Raw genomic sequence first — 27,010 nt, forward strand, 5'->3', positions numbered from 1 at the left:
GGATCATGACCTGAGCCGAAGGCAGACGCTTAACCATCTGAGCCACCCAGGCGCCCAAGAAGACAAGGCTTTTGATTGTTTTCCCTGTTTTATTTATCACTGTACACCCAGGGTATAAAAGAATACCTCATACATTTAGATATTCCACAATAGTATAATGAATGTTTAAAAAATAAATATATATTATTGTGCTTTGTAATTTTTTATTTGAGCCTCCAAACAACCCTATTGAGTAGATAGCATGACAATTATTTTAATGAAAAAAATACATAAGATAATAACTTTATCCACCAATATTATATTTTAGATAATGAAGAGGACACTAAATCAATAAGTATACATAAAATAGAGTAAGCAGGTTGGGAGAAATATGAGTATGGTTGGATGGTATTTACACAATTTAGCATGATTGTGGGAAACCCACAAACACTGAAATTAGTGTGTAGATGTCATCTTTTTTTTCTTCGCTTCTCTAATAAATGCCAAAGTTTATATGGAGTGGGCTTAGAAAGGAGCCAGAAGGCACAACTCTGTACCATCAGCTTCGTAGATAGTCACAGCCTACAGAAAAAGCATTTGGGACTTTAGGTTCTAATCCACTTATGACACTTAACCATTTAGAATTGTTATTCTTGGAATAGTAATCATTTAGGGTTAAGAGTCTTGGATGATAAAATCTAAACATGGGTGGGCGCCTGGGTGGCTCAGTTGGTTAAGCGACTGCCTTCGGCTCAGGTCATGATCCTGGAGTCCCGGGATCGAGTCCCACGTCGGGCTCCCTGCTCAGCGGGGAGCCTGCTTCTCCCTCTCCCGCTCCCCCCTCTTGTGCTCTCTCTCTCTCAAATAAATAAATAAAATCTTTAAAAAAAAAAAAAAATCTAAACATGGGAAAGATGACTACTATCAAGGGACCACATACATATAAACCTCTACCCAGGATGAGAAGGCTCTGAAGTGTTAATTCTTTAAGAAAAAAGTGATATAATGACTTACTCCAGCTTCAAGTCCAAGTCTAATCTTTTCTCTGCTTCAAATATACATGATTAAAGCATAGTCAGCAAGTACATAAAAGTGAAACATGAAAACCACAAATTAATATTGAGAGAGGAACACTTTCCAGTAGGTATTAACTAACATTTGGGTATAGGAGTTAGGAAAGCACATTCCTAAAAGATCCATCTTTTATATGTACTTCTGCTTCTTAAATTTTATTCTGAATACACAGAAAAAAAAATGTTGTTTTTAGTTACCTATAACAAAGATTTTTCTCAAGTTACATTTTATTATGTTCTTTGTGACAATTAGCATAAAACACTATTTCAAAACAAGACAATTCAAGATGAAACAAAGGGAAGATACAAGGTTTACGCTATAGCAAATTTAGTATTACATCTGTCCTTTCTAGGAAAAGAGATACCAGTATCTTTTGCATGATTACTTGAGAAACTAACAGAGGTTAATACAAATATAGCAGGAGTATAACTGCGTATCATAGAAACAAATTATCATCATTTTCCTAATGAACACAGGTGAATTACTCTGTTATTTTGTCTGAATCTTTACTTTCAACTATCCTGACTGAACTTCACAAAGTTCCCCTCAGCAAATCTCTGGCCTACTGAGTGGCAGTCACTTATCTGGCTGACATTAACTGAAGTGACCTATCTGTCACTCTCTTGCACCCTCTCTCTCGCTGCATCAGTGTTCCTGCAGAGAAGAACATTTAACAAGGCACAGGATGCAGCCCTTGTCCTGTTCCAGCAGAGACCTCAACCACATGCAGCTATTAGGCACTCTATAAAGGTCATTTTTCCTCCTGAATTTTTGTATTATTTGTTTTGCTCTTATTAGACATTTGCCATTTCTGTCTCTATCTTTGTACAGCTTCAAGTGGATGAGCATTATCACCTTATGTATCAATATACATAAGAAGCTTATTTGAAATATATTGGTAAAAGTAACCTATTCTTTGTCCTTATTTTCTTTCCTGGCGGCCCTTACCTAAGACAACGTATCATCCCACCAAATATAAAAATAGTTTGTTGTAAATAATGCACTATGTCCCATGTTGTACATTAATCATTATAATTTTCTTTTATTTCCTTTCTATTCCACACATGAGAGGGGCAACAAAGAATGTATGTTCAGAAAGTTTGGTATGTCTGATGGATTAGAGGAAAACAAAATTTCAGGAAAGAACACATTAAAACATACAATCTAGAAATTTCATTTTTTATTTTTTTAGAAATTTTGTTTTTTAAAGATGTGAAACTAAAACAGGTATGTCATTTCTGTGAAATAAATTAAATCAATTTGATTCTCATAAGGGAAGACTGTTGGCAAGTATTTTATGTAGGGCCTGACTAGCTTACCCTAAAGATCTAGCCAAGGAATCATGGTAACTAACCACTCCCATCTCTTAGTGGGAAAGAAGGTAAAATAGAACATAGGTGAGACATGTCTGCTTACTCCCTGGCACAAGATCTACTCTAAAATGAGGATCTGATTGAGGTTTTCCCAGTGAGGACCAGAGATTAAAAAGGCACAAAGAACTTTATTTAGAATTACAGCCAGGAACATAGGTAAGCACAGATCTTTAATTTTCTAGGACTAATGGGAATGAAGACTTAAGCTAGCTTCAAGTACTTGTATAATCCACTGATAACCAACTGGAAACCAGTGAACAGACACTTAAAGATATAGACACAGGGGCACCTGGGTGGCTCAGCTGGTTGTCAGACTCTTCATTTCCCCTCAGGTCATGATCTCAGGGTTGTGAGATCAAGCCCTGCATTGAGCTCAGTGCTTGAGATTCTCTCTCCCTTTCCCTCCCCCTCTGTCCCTCCCCACTCATGTGTGCGCTCTCTCTCTCTCTAAAATAAATATTTTTTTAAAAAAGATATAGACACAGAGCCTATTAATGATGTTTTAATTAATCACTGATATTTTATGACTCAGGGAAAAGCAGAATAAAATAATACCATTCATAAAGCACCAACAAAACTAGGGTTGAATTTTTTTTTTAATGACAACTCACTAGAATAGATATTTTGTTCTTTTTTTTTTCTTTCAAGTTGATGGAAAATCAACTGCAAGGATACAAATAATATTAGGACGTGATGAGAAATGCATGGGGTACCCTGCACCACACGGATTAGAAAATCAGAGAAGGCTCTTAAAAGAGAATCTGGTTTCTTACTGGCACAGTGATTACCAAAGGAAAAAAAAAAAAAAAAGCATGAGATGCATGGAATAGATAAAAACCCAATGAAAACTATTCTCTAGGGTTGCATGGGTGGCTCAGTAGGTTAAGCGTCTGCCTTCGGCTCAGATCATGATCCCAGGGTCCCGGGATTGAGCCCAGGGTGCTGGGATCGAGCTCCACATCCAGCTCTCCGCTCAGTGGGGACCCTGCTTTTCCTTCTGCCTCTCTGCCTACTTGTCCTCTATCACTCTGTCAAATAAATAAATAAAATCTTTTTTGAAAAAAGAATACTATTCTCTATACATAAGAAGGGAAGAAAGGAGAACAGATGTCAGACCCTATTTTTTATGTTCTGTGGTTCAATGAAGTTGGGTAAATTATATAGCACTGCTAAACTTCCCTTAACCTCATTTGCAAAAGAGGAATGATGACAGCATTATGAGGGTTATATTAACAATTTAATGAGATAATATCTACAAAGGTTTTCCAACAATGATTGACATATTGTGACGGCTGAAAGTCACTTTAATTATTGGTTCTTATATATAATTATGAATAACAACTGATATGTTATTCTCATTACAGAGAATGGGTTTAGTCATTTTCACTATACTCTTTTGTTCTCTTCTATAGTATCCTCTAGGCATTTTCACAGAGAGAGAAAGTAGAACTAAGGGTACTATATCTATTTGTTACATTCATAATAGTGGCACCCAAAGTGGACATACTAGTTCAATACACCCTTATATACTCTAAAGGCACTATAGAGGCATTATTTTGAGTGATGGTAATTCTAAATGTACCACACAAAGTCTTTTTTCATTAAAGTATCTTTAAATTAAAATCAAATTGTGGATTTTACATTCAGGGTTCTTCACAAATTGTAGTGATTTATCTTCAACTGCCCAAATAATTTAGTGACTTTTAATCAGTTATAAACCTGTGGAGGTAGCTCTAATGGTTAAAATCACATTAATAGCTCAATTCTGGAAGAGAAGTCTAATTTAACTGAAAAAAAAAAAGAACAATTAGTAAATGAGTAGTGATATGTAAAATTGCCAAGAGAACTAAATGCTTACCAAATTCCTGTGACTTCACCCTTTATTTTCTCATCAAACACAATTTTTCCCCATAGTTGTTGTTTTTTATTTTTTTTTTTAATATATAAACATGGGACACAAGAAAGAAACATTTCAGTAGAGTAAACATTAGGAGGTTTAGAAAAAATGAATAATTTTAAAATAAAATTAGAAGGTAATTAATTTGTTAGTGTAGTATGCACATTAAAAGTCAGACAATAATACGAGTTGAAGCGATTGTGACTTTAAAGATATAGAAAGTACAGTTAAACGGATTTGAAAGAAGACTTAAAGAAGAGTTATATTTCAAAATGAATCCAGTTAGCAAAAAGATCAGCTTCTTTGTAACTAGAAAATCATCTATTTTATGAAAGTTCACAAGCAAAAAAGAAAAAGGATGAAAAAAAATCCATAAAATTGTTTGAGGTGTTTTCTGTCTTGTTAAAAAAATAGCAAATCTCTTTGTTTGAGTTAGAAAATGAGAATATAAATAGCCCATATTTTCAAAGACCGTTTTCCTCTTCACTTGACATAATTACAAAAATTAATTAATTCTAGCTTTAAGGTATTTGGCAAATATACACAAAATAGAAATAAAATGGACAATTATTTAAATAAAATATTATATTTATGAAGTTTTGATGGAGGACAGTGAAGAAAGAGGAAAGCAAACTGATATATATTGAAAGCTCATTTTGTTCAGTCACTGTTTTTTTTCTAATTTTTCTAATTTATTTAATTTACTTTCATTTGTCCCTTCAAAATAAGTGGTTATATCTACATTTTACATACGAAAACACTAAGGTTGAGAATGTTGAAATAAATTGTCCCCAAGAATGCTAGGAACCAAGGGGAAATAGCATATTTTCAAGCAATTAAAATAAATGCATAGTAACATGTTTTGATGGAGACAGAATGAACTACAGTAAATATAAGAACCCCAACCTGGATTTGTGGGGAGAAGGAGGGGATTAGGAATGAGAAACAGTGAGGAAGGAGGGGTAGAGTATGTAGTCTGAGGAAGAGCATTTGGATCTGGCTAGACTCCACTATGCTTAAATTCTGGGAGAAATTCTAAAAGATGATATATATACTCACTGCCCCTAGCAGCTTGTGGGAATAGTTCTCCAACAATTGGGTTAACTACCTCTAACATTATATTAGCAGGCTTCAAAGGAATTAATTACAGTACTCTACAGCAATATAGTGGAACACAGGTAAAATGGACCCTATGTTAATGAAAACAATTATCCAATTCTACGTAATTGGGCTATTTCTATCTCCTGGCCAATTGCCCATTAATACCTCTTTGGTGATGTGAATATAATTACTTTTTTCAGTAAAAATTATGCTTAATAGACTATTCAAAAATTCCTATCTATGCAGCATTCAAATCACTTAACCTCTCAATCTGCTCATCAGCAACAGTAGGACTCTAGACCACAGACAATCTCTAATATTCCTTCCAACTCTAAGACTATGATTTCTACAGGGAAGATGACCTAAGGAGCAGGGTCTACCCAAGTCTAAAAATCACCACAGATGAAGAAAGGAAGAAACTGCAATCTTCTCTAGAGCACAGTGTAGAAGGATGTTCTCAAACTCAGTTTCACATTTGGAAAACACAGAAAGTCATAACTGGGTTGCCAAAAGTGAAGAAAAGGAAATAAGGTTTATATGAACTAGGATTTCAGGAGAAAAGCAAGAGTGTGAGGGCATCACCTGATCATTTCTTGAGATAAAACCAGACTTTGGAACAGAAAGGAAAGGAAGGTTAAGACAATTTAATTACTTTCAAACCAAAGTGAAGAAGGGCATACATCTGAGAGAGAAATGTATAGAGGCTGACTCAATTAGATAGCAGCGTAGCTGTAGTATAATTAATTCAAAATCACAAAATAAATTTTATGTTTGTCCCCTATAAGAAAAATTAAGTTATTTTTAAATATACACCTTTGAAACTAAGTCTATCCTCCTCTTTAGAGTATTTGCTAGTTTGTAATATATTTCTATAAAAAATTAAAATTAAAAACATTTTCTTGGCAATTTCTCTCTTTAGGACGGAAAACTGAAGGAAATTTAAACTTTGTTGTAAACTGCTTTTATATTTCTTAGAACAATCCACTCATGTAAGAATACATGTTCTTTATTTACTCCCAAACATACAGCATCTGAGGTTAAGTGCAAGTTGATGCAACTGCTAATATCCAATGAGTTCTGCTAGGAACAGTAGTCAAACAGATAGGGAGAATGGACGTAAACAATAAAGGGAACATTTGCAGATACTAATTCCTATTTTTTAAAAAATCAGTTAAATATGTTTGTCAGAACAAAGACAACCTATATTTAGCTATTTTCCTCTCCTGCCTGTAAAGAAAAATGCTCTAAGTAATTAAAAATAAAACAAAACAAAACCTAAGTCTATTTCTTTAATCAGCTTAAAAGACCTGGAAAAGGGGAAGGTTAGACCTGTTGCCAAAACAGAATTATTGCCTATTGAAAGAGAATATGCCTAGGGGTGCTTTGAGGCTGGGCCAAAGTACAAACCAATTACATGCCTCCAGGCAGGAATTTGAAAGAAGACTGCTGCCTTGTCCCTGTTTGCCTCCAGTCAGCCCTAGTTTGTCCCTTTTGCCCCAACAGAAATCTTAATACTGCCATTTCTACTCTCGAAAGAGTCCTGGTCTGGATAATAAAGATCACCCTATTTCAAATTAAAGGGTATGGCCACAAAGACATGGGTAAATACCAGTATCAATGGAAAAAAAAAAAAAAATAGCCATCTATTTCACATAAATTTAGAGTGAAATAGTACCTCTGAAAGAATAGCTAACCTTAAATTCAGTTACTTTAATAATGACCTTCAACTTTGATTTATATGCTATAAAAAAAAAAGCCATAGTTGTAAATCTGAATTAATGTTTCAAGAACAGAGAATAAACAGGGAATCCTATCTGATCTAAGGTGTGGCAACCACTTTCTAACACACAACCCAGACCAAGGGCCATGATGGGCAGTATTTTTAAATTGCAGGTTCAATCTCCTGAAGTATGAATACTGACAATTTGTGGAATCTTCATGTCTATATTTCAAATTTTATTACAGTTTGTCCTTATAACAAATGAGGTGGAGAGGAAGCAGGAGCAGGTAAACTTGAGATTTTCAAAGTTTCATTACTTATCCAGACTTCACAGCTACGAAGTAGCAAAGTGACCAAGGCAAGATCTGAATATAGAACTGGGACATCAAATCCAGTGCTTCTGCTTAAAGTAGTATATGCTTCTCTGATCACTTAAGATGCAAAAATTATCAATCATCACAGGTTGTGACTGACTCAAGTCACTCAGGTTATCCCTCACTGACTCTAAATGTCTAATCCCTTAATCTACTCTAAAACCAATTAGAGAGCCTGAGAGCAAGATTGACAGATGCTAGAAACCCTCCTCCCCAACCGAGCGCTCAATTTTCCATTTTGGCTCTCTTACAAGTGATCAGTTTAGTAAGAATAAAAAATAGTGAGATAGCGAACTTAAATTCTAATAATTTCATACCTAAATTGTTTTTACTGGATTAAGCACTGACACTATGTATTATAAAAACAGGCTGAAATCTGAACAAAGACACACAGAGGCAGAAAGAACACTAGCTTGTTTGGATCTACTCCTTTCCACTTCTCAGTTCAACCAGTGTTTTCACGCACATGCAAACACACTGGCTCTGCTTTCATATTCTGACTCCAGATCAGTGTTTGCAAACATTTCTTATCTGAGAAGACAAATCCTTAACTATGAAGCAGAGTTTTCTGAAACACTAAAAAATGAGGCTTGAAGTCCCCAAAAGATCCCTTTAGTATGTTCTAAATGGGACCTGTGTCCCATTTCAGGCTTTGCTTCTGCCATCCTAGAAGCACAGTGTTCCTTTCCTTCAGCTAATTATGTTGCAGATTACATGTAATTATAGAATACAAAATTCTATGGCAATACTTTTACCCTTCCATGTTACCTTTCTATTTATTTACATAAGGGGATTCTACTTGTAATATAATAGCAATCATGTACAAGAAATTAAAATTTTACTTCTGATAACCTAATATATGGTCAAAGATCATTTAATTTTAAAATTATTTTGCACACAGTCAGAATGCCTAAAATTAACAACACAGGGAACAACAGGTGTTGGCAGATGTGAAGAAAGGGGAACCCTTTACACTGTTGCTGGGAATGCAAACTGGTACAGCCACTCTGGAAAACAGTATGGAGTTTCCTCAAAAAGTTAAAAGTAGAACTACCCTACAACCCAGTAATTTTACTACTAGGTATTTACCCAAAGAATACAGAAATACTGATTCAAAGGGATACATGGACCCCAATGTTTATAGCAGCATTATCAACAATAGCCAAATTATGGAAAGAGCCCAAATGTCCATCGACTGATGAATGAATAAAGATGTAGTGTATACACACACACACACACATATATATATACATCCAATGGAATATTACTCAGGCATAAAAAAGAATGAAATCTTGATAATTGCAAAGATGTGGATGGAGCTAGAGGGTACTATGCTAATCGAAATAAGTTAGAGAAAAACAAATACCGTATGATTTCACTCATATGTGGAATTTAAGAAACAAAGCAAATGAACATAGGCAGAAGAAAGAGAGGCACACCAAAAAACAGACTCTTAACTATAGAGAACAAATGGTTACTGGAGGGGAGGTGTGTGTGGGCAGATGTTAAACAGTGATGGGTATTAAAGAGGACACTTACTGTGAGGAGCACCAGCTATTGTATGTGATAAATCACTAAATTCTACACATAAAAAATAAAATAAATTAAAATACATTAAATCATTTTGATTGGAAATAATTATCATAATTTTCATATAAATTAACAGCACAAGTCTCATTAATTCCAGACTTTGATTTTTATAAAGTATACTCATATTAAGGGGCACCTGGGTGGCTGAGTCAGTTAAGTGTCTGACTCTTGATTTTGGCTCAGGTCATGATCTTGGGGTCCTAGGATCAAACCTTGCACAGGGAGCCTGCTTGAGATTCTCTCTTCCTCTCCTTTAGCCCCTCCCTCCATACTCTTCCTCCCTCTCTCTCTTTCACTAAAATAAATAAATCTAAAAAAATTATACTCATATTAAGAAATGAGAATGAAGATATATACTTTAAAAGGTCAGTAATATTTAGAATTAATAATTCTGAAATTATAAATAAGCACACACAGTAATTAAAAATCCTAAGGCTCTTAGCGTTGTAAAATTACTATTTTCAGAATATAAGTAGCTCAACAATATTTTAAATGGATCACATTTTAAATAGGAAACTACATTATTAAGCACTGGATCTGAAAGAAAAGTTAGGAAAGAATGACCAGAAAAACAGTTTCCTTTTTTAGATCAAAATAGGATTGATTTCTATGGAGAATGACCTTTCTTTTCTCCATCTGAGTCAGGAGGGCGGATTATTGGAAAGCTGCTATCTGGGATATGACACTTTACAGTCATGCTAAAATAATACTAAGTTCAAACCAAACTTGGTTTCTCTGTTCTGTTTCCCATGTTGGTGAATAGCATCTGCATCTGCTCACTCAAGATAGTACTCAGGAATGATGTTAGACTTTCTTTTACTCCCACTTCTAAAGAATGACCACACTGATGGATGCAAGCTCCTTAGCATCTCTCCTACGCAAATTCTCCTCTCCATCCCCACTTGCCACTGTTTGGCACCCCCCCCTTCACCTAGAATACTGCCAAGGTCTTCTAACTGGTTACCATCTACACATTGCCACTACAGATCTTTTTCTTTTCCTTTCTTTTTTTTGCCACTATAAATCTTATAACACAAAGCTGGGCATTTCTTAGCCTAAATTATTTAAAGAATTCCCACAGATCTCACAGGGATCTTCTTAACTTCTGGTCTCCTGTCTTGCCATAACCTCCACTGAAATTTATGTTTCCTCTAAATTACGTGCTATTTCTCTCTTTTGCCACATTATTTCATAACTCTGGCTTTGGCCAAAACGTATCCCTGGCAGATATTGTTTTCCCATGACAGTGGTGAACAAACTTCTTTTTTCCATGAGAGTCAATTTATAAAATAGGATAACTTATACTGGCCACATGTTTTTTTCATTCAAAATGAAAATAATTGAGTTGCATGAGTTTTGGGGGAAGGAAGAAGGTAATTATAATTTAATATACTTTACTGAACAATAGAAAGCTGATGACAAAATTGATATACATATCAATTTTGTGTGTGTATATATATATGGAATATTTAGAAAAAAAGGAAATCCTGCCATTTGTGACAACTTGAATAACCTTGAAAGCAGTTATGTTAAATAAGTCAGACAGAAAAAGACAAATATTGCAGGATACCACTTATATGTGTAATCTTAAAAGCTGAACTCAGAGAGGGGCACCTGAATGGCTCAGTCAGTTAATTAAGAGTCTACCGTCAGCTGAGGTCATAATCATGGGGTCCTGGGATGAGCCCCGCATCAGGCTCCTTGCTCCACGGGGGGCCTGCTTCTCCCTCTCCCTCTGCCTGCCACTCCCCCTACTTGTTCGTTCTGTCTCTCTCTCTCTTTCAAATAAACAAATAAAATCTTAAAAAAAAAAAAAAGCTGAACTCAGAGAACAGAGTAGAGTGGTGATTACCAGGGGTAGAGGGTGTAAGAAATGGGGAGATATTTGTCAAAGGGTACAAACTTCCAGTTATAAGAAGATCAAGTTCTAGAGATCTAAAGTACAGCCTGGTCATTGTAGCTAATAATACAGTATTATATACTTGAAAGTTGGTAAGAAAGTAGCTATTAAATGTTCTTACCACAAAAAGAAATTCTAATTATGTGATGCCATGGAGGTTTTAGCAAATACTACTTAATGTTCATCATTTTGCAAAACATAAATGTATCAGATCATACCTTAAACTTATACAATGTTAAATGTCAATTATCTCAATAAAGATACATGTTATATCTCAATAAAGCTGGAAAAAAATTACCCCTTCTCTGCCTTCAAGTTTGTTTTGTGGAAAGGTTGTCTTCATTCCTTCTGCTTTATATGGATTAAAATAAACTATTTTATTGGAAATTCAGTCAAGGGCCACATCATAAGCTCACCTGGCTACAAAAAGCTCTTTTCTACTTATCAGTAGTGTATATTATCTTAGTTTGTATTTGGAGTTAAGGACAGTTAATATTAAAATATTAATTAGCTTCATTATCAGTTTCCATAAGCAGAGAATAACATCTAAATAAGATCAAGAAAAAAAAATTCTCTTCTCAGTAGTATTTCTAAGATACTAAAGAATTGGTCATACTTTCTCACCCAAGGTGAGAGAGAAGATGCTAATGCCAGTGTACTATTAATTACAAAACTATTATACATTAGCTTTTTAAATATGTATTATAAAATATTAAAAGCATGGAATATTACAAGCTATGTCTCGTAGCATTAACCTAGTTGTTCTCTCTGTACATCCCTTCCCCTCTTCTCTCTCATTTAAACAGTTCAGGATACTCCCTACCCAAACTGAAAGGATAACAAAGATTCAAAGAAAGTCCTCAGTAGTAGAGAAAGTGACTTGCTTGTTGAATCCATCACAGAGAGTGCCATGCTTGAACACAAACTTCTGAATTATTCTCTGATTTGCCATTTAATGATCCTGGCATATTGTATTCTCATCGTCTCCAAAGAGTGTTAGAGACTGAGCCACATTCTATGGTGAATGGGGTCTCAAAAGACAAATCTCATTCCCTAACCATGGTAGAACTGAACTGAACCAGTAGATTTCTCAGTGAGCAGACACAACAGCAGCAGATATATTAGTACTTACAAATATATATATATGAATATATAGAGTATATATTACTTATATAAACATATGAATATAGAAATATATATGAAATCAACATTTGTGTAACAACCACTCAGCTTAATAAGACATGATCAATAGTGCTGAAACCACGCACCTCTCCTTTATCACATCACCTTCCCTCCTTCCCACTTTTCACCTCAATTAACCACTAACCAGGCTTTTGTATTTACCATTGCAACATGCTTCACAGTTTCTTTTTTAAAGTGCACTGTTCAAATTTTTCCTTATTGTATATAATATAGCAACAGCTAGAAGCCAACTGGGAATATACAATGTAGATGCTCAGTACACAACACATATTGATAGGAATGTCAATCCAACACATTTTCACATATTTACCTAAAGTGTTTAAAAGGTAGAGCTGAATTCCACATATTTCCTTTAAAAAAAATCACCACAGACATGACACATGGAACTGAGCTAATCACAGAGGTCCTGGCTGTCCGCAGCATCTCCCCTGAAGGACACTCTTTTCCTCAAAAATATTCTTCGTTCTGCCCCTAGCCTGTATTATTCAGAGTATTCCTCTTTGGTGGCCTGGAACCATCACTTCTCTTACAAAACCAGCAGCCAAAAGCAAGTTCTATCTTCAGTATCTGGGCAATATTTTCAGAAAATAAACTATTTCTTCTCAGCAAGCCTGTGCATATGAGCATTCAGGGGCTGATTTTCCGGTTTATAGATTATCTAAAACCCTTTGCTTTGCTCCTTCTTCCTTGCTTTTGGCCATTTCCTGCTCATTAGCATTGCCACTGAAGGGTAGACAGGAAAAATAAAACAGAAAAAATGAGAGCAGGCAGTTTTGCTATTTATTAACCATTTATCAACCACAACAACGACTCTTGTGGAGAAAGATACAAGTAATGGTCAGTTAGTTTTTGAACTATCCCTTATTTTCAATTTTTGTTGTTTGTCCTAGTCTCAATTACACTTACATAATTAAAAGTTGGTATAAAAATGTTTTCCCGGGGCGCCTGGGTGGCTCAGTTGGTTAAGCAACTGCCTTCGGCTCAGGTCATGATCCTGGAGTCCCAGGATCGAGTCCCGCATCGGGCTCCCTGCTCGGCAGGGGGTCTGCTTCTCCCTCTGATCCTCCCCCATCTCATGCTCTCTCTCTCTGTCTCATTCTCTCTCTCAAATAAATAAATAAAATCTTTAAAAAAAAAAAAATGTTTTCCCAACAGTCCTTATTCTATTTGTAAAAGTAACTAATTTTACTTTTTCAGTGAGGTAATTTTTCCCTTTTGTTTGCTAGGGTATAAAACTGTCATTTTCATTGATGTTTTATACATCCAGAACAAAGTACAGATTAGTAACATGAAACAGTAATACTAGCAGGTTCAAAAGTAAAGAAAAAAAGAAAATGTAATTTAATTTCTCCATACCCAAGAAACCATGCTTAGTGGAATGATCTGATATGTCCCATTAAATTTAAAAGGAACTCGTTATTTCTATTAATTACAGAATAACTGGATCTTAAAGCTACTTCCTCCTTTATTTGACCTTAGAGCACAACTACTAGGGTCTATAGAAAACAAAATGAAAAGAATAAGAGAAAAAACGGAACATGGCAGAGACTTTTCCTTAGCACGTGCTAGCACATGACTGCACTGTCTTTCTAGTCTATAGGTATAACATGGTAAAGGAGCAAACATCAGACTCAAAGAAAGTTCTATTATAAATTAAGACCTTCTGAACGCCTGGGTGGCTCAGTTGGTTAAGCGACTGCCTTCGGCTCAGGTCATGATCCTGGAGTCCCTGGATCGAGTCCCGCATCTGGCTCCCTGCTCGGCAGGGAGTCTGCTTTGCCCTCTGACCCTATCCCCTCTCATGTGTTCTCTCTCATTCTCTCTCTCTCAAATAAATAAAATCTTTAAAAAAAAAATTTAAAAAAAAATAAAAAAATAAATTAAGACCTTCTTTAACTGGTAATCTCCCTATCCCATTGATATTTTTACCTGAAATATATGTTTGTTTTACGGCACTTTAAGGGCACCATAAAGATGGCATTTGTTGAATTATCCCAATCTCCCACGACCTAGTAGAACATAGTCATCCAACTGCGAGTCCTAAATTGCTCTACTTCAGCTTCCTAACATTATAATATGATCTCAGAAGGCAGATATACATAAAAGTTTTTAAAGGATGGTAAACATGTCTTATATGAATAGCTCTGTAATCAACTGAGTATGTAACAGGTGCTCAATAAGCATTTGTTCAAAAAAAAAGGGCACATGTTATGGTTTTCATGTAACCCTGAAAGTATATTTTCTGCAAATGGAAGATAATGATATAAATCATGATTTTTCAGCTTGAAAATTATGAATTATAAAAAATATCCAAAACTCACCATGACTACACCACCAGGAAACAGAAGAGTAATCCCTTCTCAAGTCTGTGTTTGACTCACCACCACACTAATGATGTGTTAAATTTTTTTCAATAATTTTGTTAATAAGAAATTTATAATGGTTTTCATAAAAAACCATGCGTCCTTTGGGCTATGTAAGAATTTCTGGCATTTCTAAATAAAAATTCACTAGTTTTCTGTTATTGCCGTTTATAGAAGTCACAAAGAAGAAATTGGACACTGAAGAGCAAGATCATAATTGCCACTATACTCCCAACAATTTTCTCTGTTGTCAGATTGTAGAGATTATCAGAAGAAAGAATCAGTCTTCTAGATTTTAATTCAGTTTAAGCTCCACACAACAGAAAAATAGGACGGACTCTCTTGTCCCACTTTAACTCCTAAGATATTACCTGGCCTTTGGTTTTTAAGATAATAAGCCAATCTAAAAGGTGTTGCTTGTGGGGCATGCCATTTTAATGATATCAAGGTTAAGTACACTAAGCACCTCCACAAATTTTAGGTGGCTATTAAACTTAAATTTATATTTAAATCTGCTAAACACTTCCTTCAAATGATTATATTTCACCACCCCAGGAAGTTATGAACTAGCAAGTTTAAAATCACTTTTGATATTATATATTTCATTAATTATGTTCCTTGGCTCCAGCCATACACAGCTTGCTTTTTTTAATCAGTCATTGCTGTGTCCAAACCACAGGACAGCTATCTCCTCACTGTTCATATATTCCATGTTTATACATTAATTAATAGATGTAACCAAGCAGAAACAACATGTGACATTCATATTATATTGTCTCGTAAGACAACATATTTTTATAGAGCAGATAGCACTGGATATGACAAAGAACACAGACAAATATAATTCACCTGCTATCGGCATTCTTATTTTAATACACATATTCTTATTTTAGCTGCAGACCAATGAAATATACATAACTTATGTATTAATAAGAGACCAATGAGAAAACTAAGGTTCATTTTCAGAAGGCTAAATTCTGAGGTTAGAAAATTTAGAACATTTCCTTTCCTCATTTGCACCTATGACTAAAGATCTGTCAGCTATAGTATAGCACAAACAGAAGTGAAAGTTCTATAAAAGGAAATATTTAAAGGTGTCACTGAAAATTAAAATCAGGTGAATCTCTTTCGTCATTTAATTTCTATGTGGCAATGATATGCACTGCCTTATGAAATAACTATTTTTTAAAAATTGTCCCAAATGATTTTTTTAAGTATATCAAATATATAAGTAGAATTTACTTAGAGGAAACCCATAATCAATTCAAACATATCTACTTTAACAAGAGGATTTCATACTATTTTGATACCATTTATCATACAGGAATATTATGTGTTCTTAAAACTAATATATTACTAAAAAACTAAATGTTGATTCTATTTATAACGGTATACCAATACTCCTCAAGGTATAATCCACTCATAATTTCAGGTAAAAAATTTTTACCTAAATTTTAGTGCTAATCTGGGAAATTAAGTGAAGCACAAATGCAGAACAACTAATAGAGTCTATTTCAAAGAGGACATCTAAACTTCTCTCATCCACTGGCATGGGCCCAGTTTCACTTGGTCCCAGATTACAAAACAAAACAAAAAGCAACAAGGACAAGCAAACAAACAAAAATAAATAAAACAGTGCTATTCAAACACTATCCAAACTCAGGAATCCAATAGGTTTGAATAAAAAGAGAAAATTTATTTTAAATCCTCTAACTGAAAATGTTCTTATACTTGAAACTTAAAAAATTACCCTATATATCCTAACCCCCACCTTTAAAAAAAAAAAAAAACTCACCTTTTACCTCATATTCCCACCCCCACCACTCCCTTGTTCTCCCTTAGAGAAAAACTGAGAGTTCCTCAAGTCCCATTAAATCTTTAAATCCTCCCCGATCAGTATTCTGTCACTTCCAGTCCACTGAAAGCACTTTTGTCAAAGTCATGTTTATCAACAATTTTCATCCACAGAATTTGACAGGGTTTTTCATTTCCTCCTTGAAATACTTTCCTCACTTAGCTTCCAAAACACCACACAGTACTATGTTTTCTTTCTAACTTACAGGCCACTCATCTTTCTCTTTTCCTGGATCCTCTTAGTCTCCCTGACCTCAACATTTTAGAATGTCCCATGGCAGTCTTGGGAGTTCTCGCTACACGATTATTCCCTAAATGAGCTACCCCTCACAGCTTTCAAGACCATATCTAAAATATTGAATTCCAAATGTGCAGCTCAAATCCCTACATCCACCCGAAATTTCAAACTCATATAAACTGCCAACCTAATTAAATTCTGAAATTTGATGTTTAATAGAAATATCAAATTTAATAAATGCAAATTTTGATTTTTATCTGAAACTTACTCATTGTCCCATGTTCCCAATTTCAGTAAATAGTCACATATTTCACCCACTCTTTCAAGTAAAATATCTTGGAAGCCTCTTCACTCCCTCTGGATTTCTTCTAGCCAAGCTGTCCATCAGAAAATCCTATTTCTATTTTCAATATATATCCACAATCTGATAACCACTCATCTACTTCAGCTACCAGTCCAATTCACTATCCTCAAACTAATTTTCATATCTGTACTCCAACCAGTCCACCCAGAGAAGATTCTCTTACTAAAATATAAATCATTTCATATCACATGTTTTATCTCAATCTTCCAGTAGACTCCCCATATACCTGGAAGATCTAAATACCTTACCACGACCTATAAAGCCCCTACAGGATCCTCCATAGTTGCCTCTCACTTATTTCCTTCCACTTACTGCTTTGCTCAGTAATAAACTCCATATATGTTCCACATTGATTTTCAAGATGTTCCTTAAACAAATGATTCCTTACTGTCTTGCTTTCTGGCCTTTACCTTTGCTGTGCCCTCTGATATCAGATATCCACCTAGTTTACTTTCTTTCTTTGAGTCAAGTCTCTGCTCCAGTGATCACCTCCTCAGACAGGACTTACCAAAGCACAGTATTCAAAATAGCATACTTTGTTCAACAGCCATTCTTTCATTTTTGTTCACACAATTTACCACTACTTGACATTATTTGGTTTTTGCCTCCCCCATGAGAATGTAAGTTCCTTAAATACAGAGACATAGCTTACTTGTTCAGTATTTTAATTCCAGAACCTAAAAACAGTATTCCATAGAGAGTAGGTTTAGAATAAATGTTTGCGGAATGAAAGAACATTCTCCCAATTAGCACACATACATGTTGTACAGTAATGCCTACCTTATCATGTAGTTTCAGGAATATTAACTTCTAGAGTTATAATGATTTTGACAATGAAACAAATGGCTTATTTAAGTTTACTTCGGAAAAATCAGGTACTTAGGCCAATAAAATAATTTATTTTTACAATAGTACTCTGAATTATTTGGGGATAAAGAAAAAATTGTAAGAATTGCTATTTTAATATAATTAATTACTCAATCTTTTTTATGAGTGAAAATATCTGTTAATAAGAAATTGACTACAGAGTGATCTAAAATTTTTAAACACACACAGGCAGGCCTTCTGATACTAAACTTCTTGTGCTTGCCTCTGGGTTTCCCTCTATTCACTCAAGGATGCTTTCAGCCTCAGCTTCACACTTGGTGGGCAATAGGGTTAAAGCCAGAACACCTGGAGCAGGAATGGAAAATTATGAAGAATACTGAAGAAACACCAGATATTTCCTTTACACTCTATATCTTTGAGTGATACCAAACATATGCTAATATTCCTGGTGTGCTTTGAGTTTGTAAATTCTAAAGGCTATTGTCATCTATGCTGCTTAGAACAGAAGACTACTCCTTCGTCCAGTCAGCCTTAATAAGCACTAACATTGTGGTATACTGTAAGAGTAGCATTGAATGGAACACCTTAGCATCGACACTAGACAAAACAAAAACAGAATCTAAAACAAAAAACTAACAAATCCAGTTCTCTCAATCTGATATTGGAGTTATCTAGAATATCTGATAAACAAATATATTATGTATAATTCCTGTTCATACTGAAAAAAATTTCATTTTAATTTTAGTGATTAAGATTTTATGCTCCATTTATTTCCCCTGGTATTTTCTTCTTTTATTTTTTTTAAGATTTTTTTATTTATTTGAGAGAGAGAGAGAGCACAAGAGCAGAGTGAGGGGCAGAGGGAGAAGCAGACTCCCCACTGAGCAGGGAGCCCAATGTGGGACGACTCGATCCCAGGACTCCGGGATCATGACCTGAGCCCAAGGCAGACACTTAACTGACTAAGCCACCCAGGCACCCTATTTTCTTCTTTTAAAATCACTCTGAACCTAGCTATTAAGTATAGCTATATGAACCAGACTTGACTGTACTGTATACCTTCTCCCGATTCCTCAAATATAGGGATCTGTTTTCATTTTAGTTCACATAATTTTAGAGCTTAAGTGAAAATTAGTCTAAATCTTGTTTTAGCATTGATAATAAATGAAGACTAAAGAAAGTAACTTTCCAGGATGCCTGGGTTCAGTCAGTTAAGCAAGTAAGTCTTGATTTCGGCTCAGGTCATGATCTCAGGGTCCCAGGACTGAGCCCCACATGGGGCTCCCCACTCAGTGGGGAGTCTACTTGTGGATTTCTCTCCCTCTCCCTCTCCCTCTCCCCCTCCTCCCAGTTGCTCTCTCTCTCTCTCTAAAATAAATCTTATTAAAAAAACAAGAATAACTTTCCAATTTTGCTCAGTTAGCCACTGATAAAATTGATACTTAGCCCCAAACCCTTAAATTCTAATATAGAACATTTTCACTATGTCTTAACATCCCTCCCCATGTAATTCACATTCTGAAATTTGTGTCCACACCCAAATGCTAAAATTCACCAATGTAAATGACTTGAATCCACAAATATCCACATAATCAATCCCAGAATTACTTTAGTATTTTTCCTTATCTTTTAGATATCCATCTGATCACTTAATTTTACCCTAAGTTCTTAACACATTATTCCAACTAATTTATTATAATTAATATTGGTGCAAGATAAGGTCTAAAAAGACAAAGTGTTCATTTAACCTAGTACTACGTTCTCTAACTATGTGATTTTGCTTATATTAAAATGAATTTATCAGATTAAAGTTGACCTAAGTTTCATCTCCATTAGTCTTCAAATGGGATTTGCTAGAGGGAAGATTTTGCTTCTTTAAAAAGATCAAATAAACAGAAAAATTACTAAGTGATCATAGACACTGGTTATAAAAAGATAAATCACCACAAAAACCCAACGGACTGATAGTGGTGGTGGTAGTTGTATGTGTTTGGAAGAAACTGTTACACTACATAAAACTTAATATTTACCAGGCCAAAATTATCTGAAAACATATATGACCCATGCACAAAACTCAATGGATGACATTGTTTTAAAAGATATCTGTATTTTTGCCCACATGTTTTTTCCATAGCTCTGTGTACGTGTGTTTCACGTTACAAACATCATCTAGTTCGGTACCTCAAAAGTTCCATGAGTAAGCAGAACTACCACAGTTAAGAAATTGCTTAACAAACTCCATCCACTAATTTGCTTACACCAACAGTAATAAGCATATTTGTATCATTTTTGGTGTCTTAGATTTTTGCGCAGAGTAAGTATTAAAGAATATATTTCTGCTGTATTTTAAATTTGTGAAAAATTTACATCATTAGGTCTAGCAATCTAATCTACCTGGAGAATAGAGGGAGTTGACATGTCCTAGAACCACATTTTTATAAGAATAAGAGACAGGGATAATATTTCCTATTCTGGTTTGAAAATAAAAACCACCTGTATCTTATAGCATCATAGACCTCATTGGATGGAATTTTTTTCAGAGAATTAAAAAAAAATCTCACGTGGTTTTCAAACAGGACTACAAAGGAACAGCTCAGAATGCAGTGACACCTAATGGCAAAGCTATCTTTATAAGCCATAAATGTATTTTCTAATAAACATTATATTTAGAGTAAAACTGTGTAAGTATTGCTATTCACCAATATGCTGTCTACAATCCGAAATATCATGAAAATCTAAAAGCAATACCAAATATTTTACTTTTTAATAGTAAAATAACATATGCAAATGAAGGAAAAAAAAAAAAACCTTCCAGATTAGAAAGTGTGGTTTTAAAATTACAATACCCTTTGAGATAAAATTACAATATTATAAACTTAGCCTTAGGAATTGAATTAAATATAATGCATCTTCCGTTACTCCTAATAATTTCAACTGGTTTCTACTGTTTAAAAAGTTGAAAGTTAATCACCTTGATTTTTATTCATATTTGAATTAAAATTTAGAGGAGATATTTATTGGGTGTATGCTTCACTCGGAGTAGAAAGCAAAGGTCCTTGGTGTAATGGCTTATTAGTCATGTCATAGTTGATACTGTTGATTAATAATACTAACTTAATGCACATCTGAATTATGCTTCAAATAACTGTATTAATGATACAGAAAAGAATAATAGTAAAGTACACCCTTATTTTATTATTATTTTTTAAAGATTTTATTTATTTATTTATTTGAAGAGAGAGACACAGCGAGAGAGGGAACACAAGCAGGGGGAGTGGCAGAGGGAGAAGCAGGCTTCCCGCAGAGCAGGGAGCCCGATGCGGGGCTCAATCCCAGGACCCTGGGATCATGACCTGAGCCAAACACAGATGCTTAACGACTGAGCCACCCAGGCGCCCCAACACCCTTATTTTAAATTCAGAAACTACTTGTTCATACATTCCAGAAGTTTATATGCTATTCATAACTTAGAGAGCAAACAACCACTGTAAATAATAAAGGGATAATTTAAATCATTGAGATATCTTATATAGTGCAAGGAGTCCTTAATGACTCCTGGGGGCTATCATACCCAATGCATATTATGTAAAGAGGTGTAAAAGAAATATTTTGGTGTAAGACACAGTACATTTTCTGGAAATACCTTTACATTCTATATTTGATAAAACTGTCCTCGGTGCAGAAATCATGAAAAGTGTTGCTTTAAATCTGCCATCTATTACTGTTTTTAATGTGGACATTTTATTCACCCACCAGTTCTGTACTTTAATTTGAACTTTTTTGTGATGAAAATATTCTGAGCATTGTTTTAGGCTTCTCAAACAAATCATAGTTAATGATTATTATCTCAGAGGATAAAGTATCTCGTGCTTATGAGAAAAACATAAATAAATGGTTTGTTTCTATTCCCTGTTGGCATAAGGTATTTTACTATGACTGATAACAAGAAAAACCTGCAAGTGATTTTCGTAATATGTGACTACACTGTTTGAACATACCCTTATAAAGATATATAACTGAGGATAGCTCATTTCAATCAGTTCTGTGAGCACAGGAACCAGATAAAGAAATGAGCATACATTAAACTGTTAAAACATGAGATCCTCCATATTAGATTTGAAGCAAAACACAAACTGTGCAGTTGACTGGAAATGCCACCTAATCCCTGCTTAATTAAAGCAGTGCTCTACACTCCTGTTGTGTTTAGGGAGTAAAGAGTGTGGAACGACTGATGTATGAAGAAAATAGCAGTCAGCGTGTCTAATCTCAAAGACTTTCGAGCTTTCTAGCTACATAAATCAGAGCGACTTTTGAATAGCCTCATAAAACACAGTATCATTGCCATTCCACTCACGATTTTTTGGTTCTTCCTACAGCATGCAGATCATTAGGAAACTTCTAAGCAATCAAGTAATGTGGGTCTGATGAAATTACTCAATCAATGCACAGGCTCAAAGTAAAAGCATAATTCAAAATTGCAGTTTTTATATGTCAAAAGACCTTTCTTTTGGGGGGCAAAGAATATCACAATCGAGATGATTCATTTCTAAATATTACGTGTATGAACGTGCTTTAAACAAATGTATGTAATTATCAAATATCTTTAAAATGTGATTTAACAGAAAAAGTAATTATGTATATGATATTAGTGCATTTTTTACTGAAATAAATACACTGCCACTCCAATCACTGGAGTTTAACTATTATGATGTATTTCATCATTGTAGTGAATTCATGTGTTTAATAAAATACATTAGAGTTTAAAATATGTAATTGACTTTTAAAAACTACCTGCATGAAATAGAAACAAAGAGAAAGAAAGGAGTTTTCATATATATAATTCTGTTCAACACTAAAAGGATTCAATATTTAAAGAACCTATTAGAGCAGTGTCTTTTTTATCTTTCCAGCTTGCCTGAACTACATATTGCAGCTACTTTCTACATGAACACACCACATGAGGCTAGAAAAATCTTTCATTTCTGCATATCTCCTTATAACTCTAGAGTTGAAATATTCACTTTTCCTTCAGTTCCATCACTTTCATCCCTTCAATCCTGAAGTAATACATTTGCCATAAGCATATTTCTCCCATTAAATATTTAAATGAAAGCAATCACCTCCTAAAGATAATTAATTCTCTTTTGCTAGTCATCAAGGTAAACTGATCCCATGAATATTAACTAATGGTTTAAAACTTTAATATGGGCATTTAGTTTTGAATTTATTATACTTTGGGATGGGAGGTGGAAGCAGGAGGGGCTTTTAACCTCTGACATGCACTCAAATTAGTCTTGGTCATCTTTAATTTGGGAAGTAATATTTATCAATATATTATAAAAGATATGAAGCATTTGAAGCAATTATCAATTTGCCAGCTTCATGGCAATATTGGGTAGCCTATAAAAGAAGCTAATCCTCTTGCCTAATGTACTAATTACATTCAAGTCAAATTGTCTGATAAGTATTCCTTTTAATAGGATATACACAGTTCATGCATACAACCTGCTTTCTGAAGAAATCTGTAATTTGTACACAGTTACCTTTTTTTTTGGTCTGGTTATAAATAAGGAAGCCATGTCACACTGACAGACAACAGAATGCAAAGGGAAAAATACAACAGTTGTGTTCTATTTAGAAACAAATGATCAGACTGCATTGCAAAACAGTGTTCAGCTGATAAAGGACAGCAAGCGCTGTAGGTGTTTGCAAATAATATATTTATCCTGTAGACCACAGAATAAGCAATAAAATAAGCATTTATCCACAAGCCTTTTCTCCTGAGCGATGAAAAACGTAAGGCAGAAACCCCTAATCATAAAATGAACGTAAAGGTACCATAGTAATATATGTATCTGCATCCTGTTCCAGTCATTTACAACTGGATATAAATGTATGTCATTTCTTTAAGAGGAGAACAGTTCGTTTCTGAATTCTATCAGAACATTACTGAACCCCTCAACGAGGCCATGATTTCTCCCTGAAAAGTTCTGAACCCACAGGCCCTGTTAGCCCCCAGGCAAAACGTGATCTAGCAGTCAAGCTATCTAGTGCTTAATTTACTTAACGCATAAGTGCAAGGTTTTTCGAATCTTGACCTCATTACCCCTTATACACAGACATATATGGTTCTACTGATACAAATGACAGAGAATGGCAGACATGTTTACAAAGACAGCGTCTGAGACCGAGGAGTCCCCTGGAGCTGAGGGGCTGGCCGCTGTGGAGGCACACACCAGACAGAAGCCCCTCGCTTGGGCAGGCACAAGAGCCACCTGAAGCAGGTTCCCTTCCAGGACTCTGTGGTGTGTGTGGGGAGGAGTGGGTGTGTGGGGGGTGTGTGTGTGAGAGAGAGAGCGCGCAGGGGAGGGGCAGGGGGACTAAAGGAGGAGATGCTGCGACCCATCTGTCGCTTCAATTTGAAGAACATCAAGCCGTGTGGACAGATAAAAGTCCTGTGCCCAGAAAAATTCCCCAAGAGGGGTCTCTCTTCATCCCAGTAAATGAACCTTGCTAGCCCGCGGACACGAATTTCCGAAAAGGAAATCGTCGCATTAACGCAGAAAAGGCTGCAGGAGCCCGTCTCCACTCAGCTCTTACGGATTAGCAAGTGAGAAGAGTTGGAGCCCGAAGCTGCGAGCGCTGTGCATGATAATGACGCGCGGCCCCCACCCGCCCCCGCCCCCGCCCGCGCCCGCGCCCGCGCCAGCCGCGGCCAGTCCCGGTCCGTCTGGTTGCCAATAGGTGGGGCCACGAGCATCTCCGAGCCGGCTCGGCGTCCTTCTTGGAGTCAGGCCGCCCGGCCGTAGCCCAAACGCTTTTGCTCCCGGCCTTACGCGGCAACTCAGAGTTGACCGCGAGACAAGGCGAGGCAGGTGTCTGCAAGGCAGCCCAGGAGGGCAGCCCGCGCGCCCTGCGCTTCTCGTGCGCCCGGGGGCCAGTCTCGCCGCCGCGCCAGGCCGGGGGGGGTGTGCGAAGCAGCGAGGCGCGCCGCTCCCCGTCCTCGGCTACACCGCCGCCAGCCCCTCCCGCCACCGTCGCGGCGACTCTGCGCGAGTACCGCAAAGCCAAGAGGACGGGAAGAGGAAAAGGAGGCTGGGGGCGCAGCCAGCACCCCGTCACCATCGCACAACGCTGCGGCTAACGCAGCCCGCTCACGTTGCAAAACCACCTGTTCGATCCGAAGGGAGCTCCCCCCCACCTCTCACCCCAGTTTTCGCCTCACAGGTGACACACACCTCTTCTTTCCCCTAAAGATATTTTTTTAATGGATCAAATGTACATCCGGGAGAGAATATGGAAGGTAGAGTCGATTAAACTTCCTTTCCCGACACAGTCAGAACCCACCCCCCGCACTTCCCGGCACACACGCACAACTGAGGTAAACTCGAGACCCCCACGCATCCATCACACACTCCACGATTCACCGCGAAACAACAGCCCAAGTCAAGGTTCGAGCATCCACATCCTGTCAGAAAACTGAACAAGTGTGAGGGAAGGTTAGCGGGAAGGAGCAATAAACCGAAGCCAGCGCCAATAAGCCACACAGAGGGCGGAGAGGGGGAAGCAAAGGGAAACATTTGCTAACCCAAACGTTAAAAGTACCCACAGGCAACACCTGCCCTTTCTTACCGATGTGAATGATTGAATCCGCATTCGCCAAGTCCCAGGTTCGAGACCACCACACGGACAAAACCAAGAGCAAGGGGAAAACTTCCATCTCCTCCTATGCTGAATCTCTTTCAGGATGGTTTCTCTTTCAATATTTTTTTTTAACCAGTCCGAAGAGTTCGAGGTCACGATAGAGTTTAGCGCAGCTTTTTCTTTTTTTCTAAATTCCTACTGCCAGAGCAAAGCCTTTAATCGTCGCTGATGAAGGCAGAGCGAATTAAGAGAGCCCAGCCTGAGGAAACCTCCTTCGCAAAGCCGTGTCACTTGGAGGGGAATTTTGGCGTCGCCAGAGTTGTTTGCAGTTTGGCTTTTAAAAAAATGTATCCAGCCTCGGCTGCTCTCGGGCAGGGGGAGAGGCTGGAGCTCAGACCATCCCCATCGCTGAGCCGGGGCCGCGGGTCTCCAGTCCCAGCTCCGCCGCAACTTCCAACCAGACCACCCCCCTACACTCTACGCCGGATGTTCCCCTCCCCCTCCCCCAACCAAAAAAAAAAAAAAAAGCGCCCCCCGCCCCCGCCCCAACGGCCCGCAGAGAATCACTTGTTTCGCTGCCAAAATAAAATCTAAGTGGAAAGGAAAGATTAGGAGATTCCAAGCGGAGCAGCCAGATTCCAACAGGGAAGGGAAAAAAGCCCTCTCCAAGAGGGGTAGTAAAAGTGAACTTCAAGGTAATGCAGATAGTAATGCAGAGAAAATTCCTTTTCTGCGCGAGGCAGGGAGCGGAGCTCGGCGAGGCGGGCCCGGGGAGCCGGTTCGCTCGGGCGCGGTGGCGGGGGAGTTGCGCCGGGCGCGAGCAGCGGGGCCGGGCCGGCGGAGGGAAGCCTGCGGGCTGCAGGATGCTTTTGGAGCGGTTCGCCTGGCGGGATGCAGGAAGCGAGCAAGGAGAGCCTGGCAGCTTCAGCACTAGCCCCACGTTGCCTAGAAATGGATCACCTAGGAGAACGAGCGAGCCCGCGAGAGAGCGGTGCTGTCAAGCGGAGAGCGGGGGAACCGAGAGAGGAAGAGCTTCTCTCTAATAACCACCTCCTCCCCCTATCTGCAATACAAGGGAGAAACAAAATAGTGCTCTCATTTCCCTTGGAATCTTCAACTGGGACTGAGAAAAAGGCAGGACTCCAAGAAAAAAAAAAAGAAGAAGAACGTTGAAGCTTTTTGGTTGTGTTTTGTTTTGTTTTGTTTTGTTTTTAGGAGGTTAAAGGCAACCTGAAAAAGCCACCCCACTTATTTAACCTTGCTATTGCTATTCTCCAACAGGTATCAGACTTTTTCTAGTCTTTGCCTGGAATTAGTCACATTGGATAAAAACAAATTAGGGACACCTGGTCACTAAGGGAAAAGAGACCTAGAAAGCGCTTAATGAGATTTCAATTATAAAGTTATAAAAAGGAGAGGACATGCTAATTATTTTTTATACAGTGATTTTTTTTTTCCTTCTCTCCCTCTCTCCAGAGTATTTTTAGGCAATCAGGATAAAGAAAGGA

The 27,010-nt window shown here is 36.9% G+C and overlaps 1 protein-coding gene across 1 annotated transcript in view; it reads right to left on the reverse strand.

The window, feature by feature from the left end:
• Positions 1–26,013, reverse strand: part of GRID2 (glutamate ionotropic receptor delta type subunit 2) — a 1,321,579-nt gene extending 1,295,566 nt beyond the window's left edge. Inside the window, exon 1 of the mRNA XM_081813135.1 lies at positions 25,491–26,013. Within this exon, the coding sequence (XP_081669261.1) occupies positions 25,491–25,578 (88 nt within the window). The 5' untranslated portion in view covers positions 25,579–26,013. The remainder of the gene's footprint in view (positions 1–25,490) is intronic.
• Positions 26,014–27,010: the final 997 nt, after the last annotated feature.

This window comes from Leptonychotes weddellii, chromosome 2 (genome assembly GCF_054177405.1).
Source record: "Leptonychotes weddellii isolate Sample4059 chromosome 2, ASM5417740v2, whole genome shotgun sequence".
NCBI lineage: Eukaryota > Metazoa > Chordata > Mammalia > Carnivora > Phocidae > Leptonychotes > Leptonychotes weddellii.